At 48.5% G+C, this 18,090-nt stretch overlaps 1 protein-coding gene across 3 annotated transcripts in view; it reads left to right on the top strand.

The window, feature by feature from the left end:
- The window catches only part of GALNT18 (polypeptide N-acetylgalactosaminyltransferase 18), a 339,036-nt gene that overhangs the window by 169,632 nt on the left and 151,314 nt on the right, over positions 1–18,090 (top strand). For 2 of the 3 annotated variants that reach the window (XM_082478135.1, XM_082478136.1), the window contains exon 3: positions 13,948–14,114. The exons of the other annotated variant lie outside the window; for it this stretch is intronic. In XM_082478135.1, the coding sequence (XP_082334261.1) occupies positions 13,948–14,114 (167 nt within the window). The remainder of the gene's footprint in view (positions 1–13,947; positions 14,115–18,090) is intronic. 3 annotated transcript variants of the gene reach the window in all.

Below are 18,090 nucleotides of genomic sequence, written 5' to 3'. Positions count from 1 at the left end.
CGACAGATGAATGGATAAAGAAGATGTGGTGTGTATATATATATATATATATCTACACACACATATATATATGAATGAAGTAATGCCATTTGCAGCAACATGGATGGACCTAGAGATTATCATACTAAGTGAAATAAGTCAGAGAAAGACAGATATCATATGATATCACTTATATGTGAAATCTAAAAAAAAATACAAATGAAGTTATTTATAAAACAGAAATAGATTCAAAGACATAGAAAACAAACGTATGGTTACCAAAGGGGAAAGAGGGGGGAGGGATAAATTAGGAGTTTAGGATTAACAGATACACACTACTATACATAAAATAGATAAACAACAAGGGCCTACTGTATAGCACAGGGAACTATATTCAATATCTTATAATAACCTATAATGGAAAAGAATCTGAAAAAGAATAGATATATACATATATGTATAATTGAATCACTTTACTGTACACCTGAAACTAACACAACATTGTAAACCAACTATAATTCAATAAAAAGTTATCTGTTTTGAGAAAAAAAGAGATACTCCGATCACCCAGGAAATTCCAAAGGATTTGGGACCTCTGTGTCAGACACTCCTTTCACTCAGTAAATTACAAAGGATTTAGAGGCTATGGGTCAGAGACTAAATAAATATTGTCAGAAACTGGAGGCAGAGATCAATATATGTATTTCTTACTATTTCACAGTATTATTATTAGTCTAAGACTAATAATAAATAATGTCAGGAACTGGGGGCAGAGATCAATATATGTATTTCTTACTATTTCATAGTATTATTATTAGTCTCCATTTTACAGAAGAGGAAACTGAGGCGCAGAGAGATTATGTAATCTGCCCAAGGTCACTAGTGGCAGAAGTGGGATTTGAACCCAGGCCGTCTGGCAATAGAATTTGCGCTTGTAACCGTCACTGTGTTTCACTGCCTTGAGGTGCCCATTTGTGTCATTCTAGTGGGGATGGGGCCTGCTTTAACAATGTATAGCATGGAGCTGATTGGCCTATCTGGTTCAGGAAGTGGAAAAATTGTTTTAGTGAACCTCAAACCTGTTACCAGGGCATAGAGTGAAACCTCAGCTATGGCAAATGTTGGCATTTAGAGCAAGGTGGGTAGGGGTACAGGGAGCATCTGGAGAGGAAGCCCCATGCTAAGGACGGTCTCTAGAAGAATCACACCAGGTGTACCTTGCTTCAGTCCCAGCTCCTGTGCCTTTCCTCCTTTTACCTCCTGTTTGCCCTTGGGGATTTCTGCCCCTGGAGGCATCCTTGGATTCTGCACTCTGCTCTCTGTATTCTTGACTTTGCCAAGTTCTAACCCTGATGCTATGCTCATTGGCTTCATTCCTGGACAAGAAAGTGGGTGTCCCAAATTCTGCCCCACCCTCCCTTCCATCACCTCTGGCTGGGCCCTTATTTTGTCTCCTTTCTTGGTAATCTGACCACCTTGTCATCTGGCTGAGAGAGGGCCAAAGTGTGCTCAGTGCCTTATACACAGGACAGAAGGTAACTAGAAGGAAAAAAATCCATCCGACTGGTTGCTAGGTAGTCTTCATTAGTTTATTCATCCAATAAATATTTATTGAGCACCAAGTGTGTGCCAGGTACCCAGTAAAGCGTCAGACAGAGAAACCTCAAGGAGCTAACGCTGTAGTGGGATCCAGAGTGGAAGGTGATGGTATCAGAAGGCAAGTGACCAGAAAACTTGCAGAGGATCCCCTGCCTCCTTGGGAAGGAGTCATCCATGCAGGTTTCTATTAAGTCAGGGACTGCACTTGACACCCACGGAAGCCCGGTCCTCCTGGGGCCTCTGCTCGGGGAAGCAGCACCTGGAGGTTGACGTCTGCAAGGAGCCTCCCTTTACCAGTTTTGGCCACCCTCCCCTGGAAATGGAAGTCATCTCAGGTGGCCTTGGCTTGAAGCAGGATTTCGGTTCTCCAGCCAGAGGCTGAAGTTTGGCCGCGGCAGTGAGAGCGCTGAATCCTAGCCATTAGACCACCAGGGACCAGTGGCCAGTGACAAAGCTCTGGCCCATCAGCTTTGTGAAAATAAATTTCTACAAAGAGACGGAAAGTAGTGAAACAAGTAAAGTGTTTATTAGGAGGGAAAAAAGAGTACGTGTGAATAGGCACACACGGGTGGACTCAGAGAGAGTAGCACCCTCGTGGTAGTTTGAATCACTTATATGGGGCATTTCTTCCGGGTTTCCTCTGGCAGTGATCTTACTTTGCCTGGTTCTGAGTCCTTATTTGGTTTACGTGAGGGTCGTCCCATGTGCGCGCGCCCATCTCTTAGCCAAGATGGATTCTAGCGAAGAAGCCTATGGATAGGTTGACATCACTCCCTTTTTGACCTTCAAGGATCTTTTCTGCGCATGTGTAGTCGGGAAGGTCTCCTTGACCTCAGGAATGAGAAATATGTGGTCTCTATCTTTTATCTGGGCAGGGCTCAGCTCCTCTCTCGCTCTGGCTATTTTGGAGTATCTGTCCACAGGGAACAAGCTCCAGCGGCTCAGCCTGAGGCCCATCTATCTCCTGCCTCAGAAGGACATGGGAACTGGAAATGCCACAGTTTCATTAGCCTCATCTGGGGTCTTTGATCCATGCAGAGAGAAGACGTATTTCCTCCGGGCACCAGGACACTTGGCTTTCGGGGAAGTCAAAGTGCCATTCATTCTTTCTGCATTATTGTAATAAGAACAGAGCAGGCCCCTTGGCCATCCAGGTGGGAAGACCCAGGGGAGACAGGACAGTGGTTGCCTCTTCTGGTGAGCCTCCTAGACCTCACCCCACATGAGGCCTTTGCCACATCTGGACAGGGGTTTGCCTTCTTGCTTCCTGGGGTGAAAGACACCGGGGCCTCAGGATCGAAGGGGAGAAAGTCTGCATCTCAGTCTGGCTGGACTTTACTCCATCCCTCATGTCCCCAGATACAAGCTCCAAACATCCCCATGGCTTTCTCTGTGTCCCTCCTCCTGCCTCCCAGTGTCCCACCTGCTCCTTCTTATCTGTAGCCTCCAAAATAACCTCCCAGAGGCAAAAAGAGAAGAAGGGAAAGACAAGTCTTGATTGGGGTGTGGACTACATAGGTATATATATTTGTCAAAACACATCGAACTACACACTTAAGATCTGTGCATTTCACTGCATATAAATTAAACATCAACTTTTTGAAAAATTATGGTGTGAGAAAGAGATCAAGGAAGTCCTTTGCCTGTGGGATGGAGAGGGAGGATGGAGGCGACATCTTTAGGGAGGTCACTGAGAAAATGGGTTGTGATTGTGGGGAAGGAGGATCGTGGAGGGCTAAAGCAAGCTTGCCAGATCAGGACAGGAAGGTAAGGGTGGGCCTCCCACCCCAGTGATGGCGGGTGGGATAGTTAGCATATTGGTACTCACCAGCTCCACAGCAGCCGGTGCCTGCCTCATTCTTTCCTGCAGGCAGTGGGTATTATTTCCATACAGGGGCCAGGGGATATAAGGGATGAGCCCCTAATCTAGTGGGCATTGGGTATGGGTAGGAAAAGGAGGGGCTCGTGGGCTCCGGCTTCAGGGCTGTCACATTGCCATGTCAACTCTATGGCCTACCTCTAAGGTAGCTCAGGGCAGAGCCTCCAGCAGGTATTGCTTCCTGCCTCTTGCTGGCAGATCCTCAGAGGCCCCTGAGCCATCAGTAATGATGTTGCCTTTCTCGCCAGCATCCCCTGAGGTCCACATCCCTCCCAGGAGTGAGGATGGACTGGCTCTTGGGTTGACGGGTGGGTTAAGGCCTGGGGCTGAGGCACAAGGGGCTGGTAAAGGGGATTGGACTATTTTCTGCAGCCCCAGGTGGGAGCAACTGGGGCAGATCCACACATACCCACCCACAAAGGAGCCCTGGGTCCTGAGCTGGAGAGACCCTGTGTGAACATCCAAGTGGAAAGAAGCAGGATGAGATTATAGAAGAGAAAGAATGCAGCCTGGAGCCAGGGCTCTGGGTCCCCCTAGGAGCAGGTTAGGGTCCATCTAAGGTGGCTGTGGGTATTTGCTGCCACCACTATGAGGATGGTCACCAGGTTTGTGTGTATGGATCGGAGGGCCATGGGGTCTTCATGGTGCAGCCTCTAGACAGACATCTGAGATCTCTGAACTTTGGGGGTCAACAGTGCTGGCTTCATGAGTGTGTATGGTAAGCAGGATAATGGCCTCCCAAGGGTGTTCACGTCCTAATCTCTGGAACCTGTGAATATGGAATGTTACATGGCAAAGGAGAATTAAGGTTGCAGGTGGAATTAAGGTTGCTAATCAGCTGAGTAAAATAAGGAGATCATCCTGAATTATCTGGTTGGACCCAATGTAATCACAGGGCACTTGAAAGTGGAAGAATAAGCCAGAGAGATGGCTATGTGAGAAGGACTCAACCAGCCATTGCTGGCTTTGAAGATGGAAAAGAGCCATGAATGTGGGCAGCCTTTAGATACTGAAAAAGGCAAGAACAGTATCTAACAGATTATCATCTAGAACCTATGGAAAGGAATGCAGTTCTGCTGATACTTTGATTTTAGCCCAGTGAGACCTTTGTCAGACTTCTGGCCTCCAGAACCAGAAGATAACAAATTTGTGTCATTTGAAGTCACCAAGTTTGCAGAACTTGTTTACAGCGGCAGTATTAGTATCAGGACACTATACAGTGGCCCCTTTTGCACAGGATCCTGAGAAGGCTAGAAGGGCTCTGCACTTGGTTTAATGATCTGCTGTTGCTGTGGTAAAATTCTTAATAATTTTTCAACAGGGGCCACCATATTTTCCTTTTGCACTGAGCCCCACAAGTTATATATCTGGTCCTGGCAGGGAAGGGGGCAGGCACTGTGCAAACTGCTTACGTGGCAGGCACTGTGCAAACTGCTTAATGTCTATGTTGTCCTTTAACTTTATCCTCTCGTCTCTCTGGGGTAGTTATTATTATTTCCATTTTATATAGGCGAATACTGAATATTTGCAAGGTTAAGAAACTTGGTCAAGCTCCCAGCAGTGTTATGTAGCAGAGCCAGTATTTTTACCTGGGTCTGTGTCTCCAGGACACTACTCAGGCCCCTTGCCCTGCCCTGCCTAGGGGAGCTTTTCTAGTTTGGGATTTTGGCTCTGTGGAGATGACCCAGAAGTCTTTGAAAGATGAGACTTCCATGAGGGCAGCCTCAGGACAAAGGGGATAAAATCAACACCCTGGGTAATGGTTCTGCTGTTGCATCAAAAATGCTGACTACACAAACACAGGGAGAAATACTTCTTAACTGGAGCAATCTGGGAAAATGCTTCTGGATCCTAGTTAATGAAACACATTATGGGCCAATAGTATCACATAGTTGTTCTTAAAGCTGATGTAATCTTGAGCTGTATTAACGTCTTAAAATGAGGAGGCAATAGTTTTGTTTTACTCGGCTCACAACTGCAGAATTGGATTTTATGGGATATAGAGAAAGTGGCATATGTTTAGAGAACGACTCAGGAGAAAAACTGAGTAACCTGACAAACAGCTGAACTTTTTGCTAGATTACAGAGTGATATGTAGAACCCAATTCCCTGGGATCCAAGGCCAGGTCTGTCACTTACAAAGCTGGTTGACCTCCAGCAAGTTACCTAGCCTCTCTGTGTCTTGGTTTTCCTATCTGTAAATTAGAGATGGTAATACAAAGATTGAATGTGTACTATACATAGAGCTCTTAGAACATTGCCTGACATCATAGTAACTGCTATTTAACTTTTTGCTACTTTTTATCTGGGTCTCTGATTTGTAAAAGAGATGGCCTGGGGGACATGGTCATGACTTTAAGTACCAGAAGGACCACAAAGTAGGCAAGGAGCCACACGGGACAGGCCTTCCACCCTGGCACTAAGGGAGGAAGGCCAGGTAGGCAGTGTAGGACAGAGTGATTTCTCCCCAGCTCCAGAGTTCTGGGCATCAGAGGCCGGAGCAAGGCTCTGCTGGAGAGCAGAGATGCCCCGTCCTCCTTTTTCCTACCTGTCGGGCCTGCCTTCTCCTACCCCACGTTCCTCAGCTCTCCTTGCCACTGGCCTGGCCCGCTCACCCACAAACTTCCCACAAGGAGATGCTCGGTCCCTTGTGTGATTTTTCCACCAGAGCCAGCTGACTTTTATTCCCTGGGGGGCTGTCCATGTAGTCCCAGGGACCCCATTTTCCCTGGATTTCTAATAAGATGTTTTAGGAACAAATGGTCACCCTGCTTCCTGTTGGCTGTTTACATTTTAATTGATTCATTTCCCTCTTGTTCCACTTACAATCTACATTTGACATAGCAGATCCTTTCTCTAAATCAACAGAGTCCCCTGAAAGGATGTTTGTAGAACTTCTGCCTCTGGATGAAAGCTGGACATTTTGATGATCACATCTACTTAGAAGTTTACCTGTAGTGATTCCGGTGTCAGATGCTCTTCCAGGATCAGGCTGTGGCCCATTTCTTTCGCCTTACAGACTGTTAAAACTCCTGTTCTCAGATGTCCATTGTCTCCTCCACATCTGAGCCAGACGTGGCCTCCTGCCAGGCCCCCGAAGCCCCTGACTACACTAGGTTGCCCCACTAGCTCCATGCACACCCTCTGGCTTATTGGATGATCTGGGCTTATTGCTGTGGTCAGGCAGGGAGTATGTGTTCAACTCCATGATTCCCATTCTGTCAGGCCGCAGTGAGATTCCCACCCACAAAGCTTTCCCGGGCCTGCATTCATTCTACTGTCTGCTGTTCGAGCATTTATTCATTTGTTCGTTCAGCCAGATACCCGGTGCTTTCTGAGTTTGTACTCTGTGCTGGACACTGTGTGAGGCACAAGGGGGACCTGGTGAGCAAAGCAGATATGGTCTTGACCTCATGCAGCTTATGGTCGAGTGGAGACACTGACGTCTGTTAAATAACCACGTAAAAACACGTTGCCATAGCATATAAGAAAAATGAAGGAGGCTCTGAGAGTCTAACAGGGGGATCCGATCCCAATCCAGGAAGTGCAGTGGGTCTTTCTTTGCTAGGGTAGGTGTGCTCTCATGGAAGAAGGCACTGAACTCACTCAGATGACCACAGATGGCTGGGATTCTTTGTAGGCCAGTGTCTACACAGTCACATAATCACACCAGCGGAAGCCACGTATCCAGGCTCTGGAGGAGGGCAGCGTGGCTCAGGACATCCTGGACAGGCTCAAGTCTGCATCCTTTCTGTTCATCTCTTAGAGTGCCGTGTCTCTAACAGTGACTGTCCACATCTGCAGCTCACTCAGTGACAGTGTTCTGTTTCCTCCCCCATCATTTCTGCTTCCGTCTTCTTAGGGTACCTCATGTTCAACCTCCCCATGAGAAAGGGCTTGATAGGGCTGCTGGTCCTTCTTCAATATTATGAGATCCGGCTATAAGAGCTCCTGGGCTAGACTGCTCTGTACACTGACCGCCAGCCCGTCGATAGCTACTTGGGGCTCAGGAAGCAGTCTCTGGTCCCATGAGTTGTGGGCAGAATGGTGAGGCCACCTGGCAGAGGACACAGACAGCTTCGTACAAGGAGTATATATGGGGAGGGTTTATCTCAATGGGGGCAATGGGACAGGAAGACAATTTTAGGCTTCGCATGCCCAGTAGTATTTTATCATGTTAGTCCACATCATCCTACTAGACACACTACATCTGCCCCATCTTTCATCAGAGTTGACCTGGAGTGACTTCCATTTTGCCCCTCCCTCCACCAGGTCTTTGGGTTATCACAACACCAGTGTCTGGACAGATGATCTCTGGGTGGGTGTGGAAAGAAGGTACAGACCCTAGTTTAGCAGGAACTATGAGTATTGGCTTTGGAGGCAAATGAGCCCAGGTGTAAGCCCTGGAAGATAACTTACTGCCTCAGCCCTATTTCCCTCATCTGTAAAATGGGGATAAAATGTTTACTATATAAGACTGTAGGAAGGAATAAAGTTCAGAGGGGGGAAAAAAGAGTAAAACATCCGTATATCTCTTAGTATGGTTTATGGCAAATCATAAGCACTCAGTAAATGGAAATTAGTACTATTGTTACTTCCAGATATCCTGTGAGGAGTCGCTGGGCAGTAGGGGTAGCTGTACCGTGCAGTCTCTGAGCTCCAGAGGTTGTGGTGATAGAGGTGCCAGGCACAGGGAGTGGATGTCTTGACTGCACTCATGCCCAGTGAGAACCCCCATATTGCCTTCATCCTCGGCTCTCATTAAGCCCAACAGACTGGTCGCTGGCAGGCTGGGAGCCTATCTAATCTGGAAAGTTCTGGAAGAAGCCAGAAGTGTACCCAAGTGAGGCCAGAGGAGGATCAAGCAAGTCCTGTGGGTACAGGTAGAAGGGTGGAGGCTGGAGTGAGGACACAGATAGCCGTAAGGGACAAGAAGGCACTGCTGATCCCAGGGTTTATGCTCTAGGTGGTTAATGGTGCAGCTGAACCCTTGTGTGCTGACCGTGGGTACAGGGTAGAGCCTCTCTAGGAGAAACCTGGGAAGAAAGAGGGGCTTTGGGCACTCAGGGGAGTGGGTACCTGGGAGTGTCATCTTCTCTCTGTTTGGTCCAGGTTGGTCCCTCCTCCACTCCCAGAATCCAGGCGTAGTTGCACCTGGTTCCCTGTACACATTGGCCGGCAGACCAGAGCTCACATTCTACTTTGATCTGCGCTCTGGAAGAGGTCAAGCAGCCTCCATGAGTCATGCTCTGATGGACCGGGAGCTCGTAGATTTGCCGAGCTCACAGGGAGGGGAGAATCCATCGGTCCAATATGGGGGTGTCTGGCTGCTGCCCTGGGCGGTACCCAGTGGCAGGGCGCCTGGCTCGGCCTTCCTTAGTCTGCCACTGCTTCCCTGCCTCTCGCAGGTAGTGGCAGCGCTAAGGCTTTTGATATAAACTTGCCTCATCAACAGCTCCAAACCGTGTCAGGGAGCTCTGCTGGGAGGCTCCCTACATAGCCGCTTCCATACCCACACCACCTCTGTGTGCAGAGATGGATGTAGTTGACTTTGTCATGACCATCAGTCCCGGCTTATTAGACAGCCATAGTACTCCCCTCTCAGAAATGCCTTGTTTTTATCTCTAGTGGAAAATGGCTCAACTTTGAACAAGAATAAAATAAAAAGGGAACTTTCATGGTTAATTTTACAAGAGAGTGTACGTCTTCTCAAAATGTGTAAGGGACCGGTCTGGTACAGTCAGGCTTTCTCAAGGAGCACAAATAAGGAAGGGTCAGTTACACCTGGTGGCTCCTCTGATTCTCACATCCCCTGGCCCTTCTCTGGAGAGGCGAGCGGAGAAGGGGAGGACAGAGGCAGACACCAGAGCAGGTGCGGACGGCAGGCTCTGGGAGCAAAGGCTGTGCTGGCCAGACCCAGGAGGATGCAGGTGCTGGGGGAGAACATCTCAGTGTGTGAATATGAGAGGCACAGCCCTCGGGCAGAGGCTGGTGCTGGTTTGTGGGTGAAGTGGCCGGACTCGGGAACAGAATTGCTGGGCTAGGGTCTGGAACAACCCTCTTGGACATGTGTTTCTTTGGAAGGCCTTGGGCTGCCCCGTTGCAGGCAGGCTTCTGTCCTGAGTTCAGTATCTGGCAGTGATGATGGTGAGTGTGACCGGCAGGTATGCAGACATCTCACCTGACGTGCTGTTCTTCTTCCCTCTTTTGGCCTCTCCTCTCAGCCATGTAAGTTCTGCTTTGATGTTGAAACAAAGGTAGCAATCGTACTGTGTGAATGTGTGTGTGTTGGGGACTTTGAAACGGATGCTATCAGTTTATTCAAGAGATGCAGGCTGAATGCCTATTGATGGCCAGGAACAGTGCCGGGCAGAGGGCATGCAGTCATGAGCAAGATCTGCCCCTACCATCAGGAAGCTGTGGTCTAGTCATAGGATGACCAACCCATCCCAGTGTGCTTGGGACTCTCAGTGTTGAAACTGGGAGAGTCCTGGGCAGACCAGGATGAGTTGGTCACCGTGCCTAGTCACAACAGTGGTAAGGGGATGTATGCGTCTTGTGGCATTTGGTGACGACCAGGCACTGGCTAGGAGGGAAGTTTGCAAACTGTTTCTTTAGTGAGACATCTTCCATTCACCACATGTGAGATAGAAGATCCTGAACTGTACAGAGAAGACACCTCTGATCATTGCTTCTACCTCCCTTAATCTGTGACAAGATATGGAGAGCAGGGAAGTGGCTTGCCCAGGATTACGCAGCAAGTCGGGGCACAGCTGGGTCAGCATCTGGGTGACCCCTCCCCTGCAATGTTCTCTCCCTATAAACTATCCCACCTCGTCTTTCTTAACCTGCCTACCCTTCACCTGCCTGCTCACGCAGACCCAGGTTTAGGTTAGATGCCATGAGGTATGGAGAAAAAGCACTGTGGCTGTTCCTGGGAGGGCCCTGAGCAGCTCCCAGGGGAGAAGGGGAAGAAGGAAGGATTTAAGGAGGTCAGGACGTTTGGCCTGGAGGGATCACTTAATTACAGTGCAAAGGAACTGAGAGCCTGCTGGAGACTGAAAGTGAGCAATTGGGGCGACATATCCAGGGGAGGGAGGGTGGAATAGGAGGGGCCTGCTGGTGGGAGAGGACCTGACTCTCCTTCAGAGGGAGGAGGCTTGTATGAAAGGAGCGTGCTGAGATCAGTGGCACGCATGTGAAATTTAGGCCTTATGCAGGCATATCTTGTCTTACTGTATTTCACTTTACTGCACTTTGCAGATACTGCATTTTCTACACATTGAAGGTTTGTGTTGTCATATGATGGTTAGCATTTTTTAGCAATAAAATATTTTTAATTAAGGCATGTACATTGGGTTTTTTTGGACCATAATGCTATTGTACACTTAATACACTACAGTGTAGTAGAAACATAATTTTAAATGCACTGGGAAACCAAAACATTTATGTGACTCACTGTATTGCAACATTTGCCTTATTTCAGTGGTCTGGAACCGAACCCGCAGTATCTCCGAAGTGTGCATGGATAAACTAAATAAACCTGTTAGTTTTGTTCAATTCCAAAAACCTACTATATGCCACACCCTGGCTTAAGGTTGGGAGCTAGCACAGTAGCAAAATAAAGTCCCTGCTCTCAGGGAGGGTCATTATAGTAGAGGGAGACGGGCAATAAACACACACAAACGTGATGCACTCTCCTAGGTGTTCTGTTCAGAAGGGCTGTTAAGTAACGACCTTGTTCGAAAGAGTCTTTCATGCGAACATAGTGATCAGCAGAGTTTAGCTTGTAAAACAAATGTAACATTTCCACTCTGCTTGCAGAAAGATCATCAGGAGGCAGATCCTAGACACAGCAGCTGCTCAAGCCATCAGGACGGCCGTGGCCGTTACTGGGAGACATTCAACTTGGTCTCCTTGGAAGGCGGAAATGGAGTGGTTAGGCTGAGAATTAAGAAGGGAAGAGAGGAGGAGAAGGCAGTTCACCCCTAACTCTGGAAAAGACTTGAGAACCACCTGAAGCTTCAGATAGTGAGGCTCTGAGAACTGAGAGGAAACCCCTGGAGAAGTGGGGACAGACGTAGGGTCCCAGTCTTCATGCTGGTGGAGTTGGTGGGGCGGACAGTGAACTGACAGTGTACTGATATATTGACCTTATTAGGAGCTGTTCATTACACTTTCATAAAAGAAAAATAAAGGTCATGTGCTAGTAGTCTGACCATATAAAGGATTATTTTTAAACTGCAGTTAGCAAGTAGGTTGTATGTTAATACTTCTGTCAGTCTCCATGCTTAAGGAAAGGCCAGCTGCTGGTCTTGATAACCATAAATAAGCACTACCCAGAAGAATTATTTGACTGTTAACCAGCAACCTTTTGATTTCTGTTATAACAGTACTATTCACAACAACAACAAAGTTTTTAGAAAGGGTCTGTTGAGCTTAAGGAGTCATTCCAGTCTTTCTCCTTCATTTATGTCCCTCCCTCCACCTCCTCATCTCCTTCTGCCCTTTGCTGCAGTTCCATGAGCTGGTTCCCTCCATCACCTCCTCTCTAGTCACAGCACGGTTCCCTTCGCCCCACTGGGCCTTTGCACAGCTCACTGTGGCGTGCCATGTGAGTTTCTGATCAGACCTCTCCCCTCACAGAGCCCTTCCCTAACCACTCCTTCTAGAACAGCTGCCAGGGCACCACGCTATCCGCTAACACCGCATTACTTTTCATCTCAGCACTTATATAAAGTTGTATCATTTGTTTGCTTCCATGTTCGCCTGCTTCCCCCATCAAAGCATAAGCTCCATGAGGAAAGGCACTTTGTCCACGTCCTGCTGTACCCTCAATGCAGTACCTATCTCATGGAAGAAACTCAATAAATATCTATTCCATTAAATACAACAATGAATGAATTCTACACCAGTCTGTTAACCTGATGGCTTTACTCAAATTCTAAGTATGAAGCAGATTTGGATAAAGGCCTTGATTCTTTCACTTCCCCCACCTATCTTTGGTGAGAGAAAAGGAGAGCTGGAAATAGAACGGGAGAAGTTTCTGTAAATTTCTGGTAACCATAGAGACAGTGATTTTAGTTTATTAATCTCCTGCTCTTAAGCAGGCTGGGGCCCCACTGTGCTTTCTCTAAAATTGCTCAGTGCTGGTTATCCTGCAGCCTTCCTCATTAAGGAAGAGCAGGCCCGTCCCTATCCTGCAGCACTTTAATTACTGACGAGCAGAAGCCCTGCGCTCTTATGCTCATTATTGCATGTTCTCACCTGGCTGCACCTCCCACTTTGGAGCAATGCAACATGGTCACCAGCCTTGAACCCCTGGAACCATCAGTGGCCTGATCAAACCTCTCCCTGGGAGCAGGCAGCCTCTTTTCTGAGCCCAGGACCTGGGACAGGGCTACAGTTGCTGCTCTCTCCTTTCATTCACGTATCCTGAAGATGGGAGCTCAGTGCCTTCTGGAACAGTATTTAGTTTCAGCCAGAGAAGGGCACCAGCAATGATTTCCTACCCATAAAGGCAATGCTTGCAACGGAAGGAGTTGACATGCCCTTGGGAAACATGGCACTTATTATGGTCTGGCCTCTTGATGGGATCTGATTTTAGGGTTGCCTGTTCCTCTTCCCATGGAGAATGGCACGCAGACTTTTATGATTTTGCCTCCTGTCCTTTGGATAAGAGACCTCCAGATGGCTTTAGGGTTTCAATGGAGCTAGGGAGGAAATGGACAGTTAGAGGCAGTTTCTCCCCTGACCACTTCTCCCTGAAGGAAGAACCCTGGCGTAGATGTAAGAAGACCAGAGCTGAGATTCCATCTTGACAGCTGACACATGGCGGGGACCTAGCCTATCCAAGCCTCAGTGTCTGCATCTGTGAAATGAGGTTGGAATTGTCCTTCCCGTCTTCTATTGTGTTGAGCCTCTGACTCTGGCTTCAACCTTTTCTGGAGGCTGAATCCCTGAGATAAGTGAGAGGTGAGAGAGGCCCCAGGCAGTGTGACTTCTGGAATGAGGCAGAGTGGATTCTGGCAGTAGGAGTCTCTGGAAGGAGACATATTTTTCTCCTGAGGCAGGTCATCTAAGGTGTGGCCTCACTTAGGCACTGGCTGCCATTTTGGAAAAACTAAGACTTTCTTTTGGTTGCATTTCCCATCCTACTGGATTTAGAAATATGGAGTCATTCTTCCAGTAAACACTCAGTGACCGCCTGCCGGGTTCCGGGCCCTGCGCTAACGGTACAACTGTTCAGTTGGGGGAGTCACTGACAAATTCAGACTCTGTAGTGGGGCAAACCGGTTTCAGTGGTTGAGGGCCTGTCTGCTGTACACTTAGGGCTTATCTTAAGTATATCAAGAAAAAGACCCTGGGAAGGATCTGGACTCCCGAGTCCTCCAGCAAAGCTGGAGCCAAGACATGGGCGGGCCGGCACCCCGGGGTGACCCCAGCCAAGTCAGTGACAGATCTAAGCGCCCGGCTGCTCTGCTTTCCAGGTGCCGCAACCTCTCTTTCCCCAGCAGCCTCCCAGAGGTGAGCGTCGTGTTCATCTTCGTCAACGAAGCACTCTCCGTGCTGCTGCGCTCCATCCACTCAGCCATGGAGCGCACACCTCCGCACCTGCTCAAGGAGATCATCCTGGTGGACGACAACAGCAGTAACGGTGAGTGCCCGGCTCCCTGCCCCGTGCGGACATCTGAGCGGAGGGGCCAGCCTCTTCGGGGTTCTCATTTTCTTGAGGCTCTCCACGGCTCTCCCTTCTCTTGGGATGTTGCCTCAGAGAGGAGAGATTCATGATGGTCATCGCTCTGGAAGGTTCACTCCACAGTTGCACCCTCTCCACACTCCAGAGGGGCCTGGTCCCCAGGCTTTTCCTCACTGGCTGTCAACTCTCTCCCCCAACATCCTAGTGCAGTATGATAAGATAGATAGCCATGACCTCCACCCCCTCCACGTACACAGTGAACATTTCCAGTGACTCTTTTCTGTGAAGCATCATTTCATTTTGCTGCATGCCTTGGCTTTTGCCTGGGAGCTTGTCCATTGGTGTTGGTGGTGATGATGGTGGAGGTGTTGATGGTGCCGGTGGTGGTGGCCGTAGTGGTGTTGATGGTGGGGATGGTAGAAGACGTATAATGCAACGACAGCAACAGAGCTGTTGAAAGTCTAGCCTCTTTTCTGGATGCCCTGTTCCTCGTTCCATCTGGCCCGAGCAAAGCCCCAGGTGGCCAGCAAGCCCCTGTTGAAGCCCTCACATCACATCTCGCCCTCTCCAGCTACTACCAGCTACCTCTTTCCCTTGGTGCATATATCATGGCTTCTGATTCCTCCCACATATACCATCCCCATAATATTCTCCAAGCTTAGAGACCATGTATTGAGACAGTTTAAGAACCAGTGCTCTTGGGCTTCCCTGGTGACGCAGTGGTTAAGAATCCGCCTGCCAGTGCAGGGGACACGGGTTCGAGCCCTGGTCCGGGAAGATCCCACATGCCGTGGAGAAACTAAGCCCGTGTGCCACAACTACAGAGCCTGCACTCTAGAGCTCGCGAGCCACAACTACTGAAGCTCGCGTGCCTAGAGCCCATGCTCCGCAACAAGAGAAGCCACCGCAATGAGAAGCCCGCACACCACAACGAAGAGCAGCCCCCGCTCGCCACAACTAGAGAAAGCCCGTGTGCAGCAACGATGACCCACCGCAGCCAAAAATAAATAAATAAAATAAATAAATAAATTAAAAAAAAAAAGAACCAGTGCTCTTGATGGGACCATTAATATGAATGTGCTATGAATAATGCATGACTTTAAAAAATAGACCACTGGGTCACAGGATCACAGAGTCACTGGGCTTGTGTTATCTTTAACGTTTTCTCTGATGTCAGGTAGTAAATTTCCCAGTGAATCCGTTGCTGTAATGACAAGTTCAGGTGAGCAATTTGTGTTTTGTTATCAATTAAAGCTGAAACGTATCAGATAACTGAAATATTTTTCATCTTAATAAGCAAATTTTCTTTTTCATTTTACTATCATGTAGAAGCGAGTGTAGAAGCGATGCTGTGAAGGGGATTTTAGAGCTTTCTGAAGGGCAGTGCTTATGAATCATTTAACTCTCATTGTTCCATGGATGTGAAGGAAGGAAGAGGCACCTAAGGGTGGCAGCAAATAGGCAGTGTAGTTTTAAAGGTGATGGTCTATTGTGAGGGAGACCTCGAGCAGCTACCTCCCATCACCTTGCTTGGGTCCAAGGAGTGGAGAAAGCTCCCATTCCCCAGTGGCTAACACCACAACAGCTTGACTAGGCTGCCCGGGTACCCTACCTTGCTCTACCCGGGCCGGCTGGCCCCCCACCTCTTCCACTGTAAGGAGGCCGGGGATGGAAGAGCCATCCTTCCAAGGGTGATGGCATATCCCCCAAGCAACAGGCATCCCCAGGCTCCATCCCACTGCACCTCCTCACATCGCAAAAGAAAGAACGAAGCATCAGGAAGAAGGAAATCTTGAAGCCTTTTATTTCTGCCCCATGGTGAGAACTTTATCATGGCCTGAAGGAGGCCGTTTTGTTGTTCATTCATGTGGGAAAGAGGGGGAAAACTGAGACTGATTTTGAGAAATTTAGGTAAGGAAAGTGAGCCAGATATAGAGGATTTCGTATTCGAATTTAAACGGTTTGGACTTTATTTTGTAAATGGAGACAACCATGAAAGTTTTTGGTAAGAGGAGTGATGCAGTCAGGGCTGGGCAATGAAGAGCTTTGGCTGCAGTTTTCATTACTATTGGGGGAAAGGGGTGTCCCGATGAAGGGAACTGGATGAGATGGCAGTTGCAGCAGTACAGGCAAGAAATCAAGGGCTCTGGAGCAGTGGTGGATGTGGGGTTGAGGCCGAGGCATGAGCCTGAGAGATGCCATAAAGGAAGCATCTACTGGGTCTCTTGACTAACAGGCTGTGGTCTGATGGGCCAAAAGAGGGCTGGTGAACGATGATTCAGCCTCAAGCCAGGGTGACTCAGAGGATGATGGTCATTCCCTGGATGGGGGGCAAGAGGAGCAGTGGGATGGGTGCAGTGTTCTTCATCAGGGATGGGGAGCTTTCAGACCCGAAGCTCTGGGAGGTATTGCAGCATCTTGACTGTGGTGGTGGTTACACAAGGCTACACATGACAAAATTGCACAGAACTACATGCACATACCCAAATGAGTGCCTACATTACTGGAGAGACCTGGAGAAGCTTTTCCATTGTGGCAACGTCAGTGTCGTCGTTTTGATATCGTACTACGGTTGTGTAAGATGCTAATGTTGGGAGAGGCTGGATGGAGGGTGCATGGGACCTCCTTGTATATTTCTGTATACTTTCCTGTGAATCTGTAATGACTTCAAAATATAAAGCTAAAACAAACAAAAGCCTTTCCCAGAAGGTTCTAACCCAGTAGGTTTGAGGTGGGATCTGGCCGTCTCTCCCTTTAAGAGCGTTCTTGATGATTCTGTTGCACATCTCTGGTTGGGAACCTCTGGTTTAATGAATAGTATGTGGCGTCGCTTTTGCACACGTTGAGTTCCAGTGCGTGGTGTGAAGGGAGAGAACTCTGAAGTCTGAAGTCATGGGTTCTGGGATCCTCTCACTGCAGATGAGTGACCAGGGAGACATCCCTCAACCCTCAGAGTCTTAGTTTCTTCCTCTGTAAAGGGGGATGGTAATCCTTCCTAGCTTGCCTCACCTGCCTGACACGGTCAAGTGTGTGACTGTGAGTTGAGTGCTGTCAGCAGTACCCCTCCCCAGCCCCAGCTCCAGTCCTGGGAGCCTGCCTCACAGCTGGCCAACTGCACAGCCGGCGCTTGAGAGGTAAACACGGGGATGTGGATTTGGAGTCTTGTACACAGAGCAGCCGAAGCCATTGGCTGGGAGGAGAGGGTAGCAAAGAGAAGAGGGGAGAACAAAAAAAAAAGAAGAAGCCTGAGAGGATACTGAGGTAAGGAGTTTAGGAGTTAGGAGGAAGAAGGTTAGCTGTTGAGAGACAGAGAGGGAAGAGCCGGGAGAATCTGGAGGGCGACACAGTCTCCTCGGACAAAGAGAATTTCAGGAACGAGTCATCTGTTTGAATGAGCCCACAGACAGGTGGAAGGACATGCAGTCTGGGAAGAAGCCATTAGATTTGGAAGGTGCAGATCACAGAAACCTTGGTGGGCAGGGTTGGGGATGGGGCCGCAGAAGCCAGATGAAGATGAAGAGCGGCTGGGAGGTAGATGTTTCCATCAGGGATTTTGACTGTGAAGGAGAATCGGGAGCTAAGGCAGGAGCTGGAGCGATGTTTTCTACCAATTAACCAGAGTCTCCAGTCATGACCCAGGATGACACACCACTCACACCCACACACACACACGCGCAATTGAAACAAAACTTTTAAGAAACAATAGTTATTCTTATAATGTGCAGAGCGCTCTGATATGTTCTATTATAGATTGGTCTATGTTACTCGGTTCTATTTTGTTCTGTTGTATTGTGCTGTGTTGTGTTGTAGTTCTCTCTGTTTTGAAGGGCAGGTTGTTGTCAAGACTCTGACTGCACACTGAATCGCTTGGACCGCTTTTAAGAAAGCGAGGAGGGTTGTGCCTTAGCTCTGGTCATTTAATTGGTCTGGGGAG

The sequence above is a fragment of the Balaenoptera physalus genome (genome assembly GCF_965194825.1).
Source record: "Balaenoptera physalus genome assembly, chromosome: 10".
NCBI classification, from domain to species: domain Eukaryota; kingdom Metazoa; phylum Chordata; class Mammalia; order Artiodactyla; family Balaenopteridae; genus Balaenoptera; species Balaenoptera physalus.
This window is presented reverse-complemented; position numbering and strand designations above follow the sequence as displayed.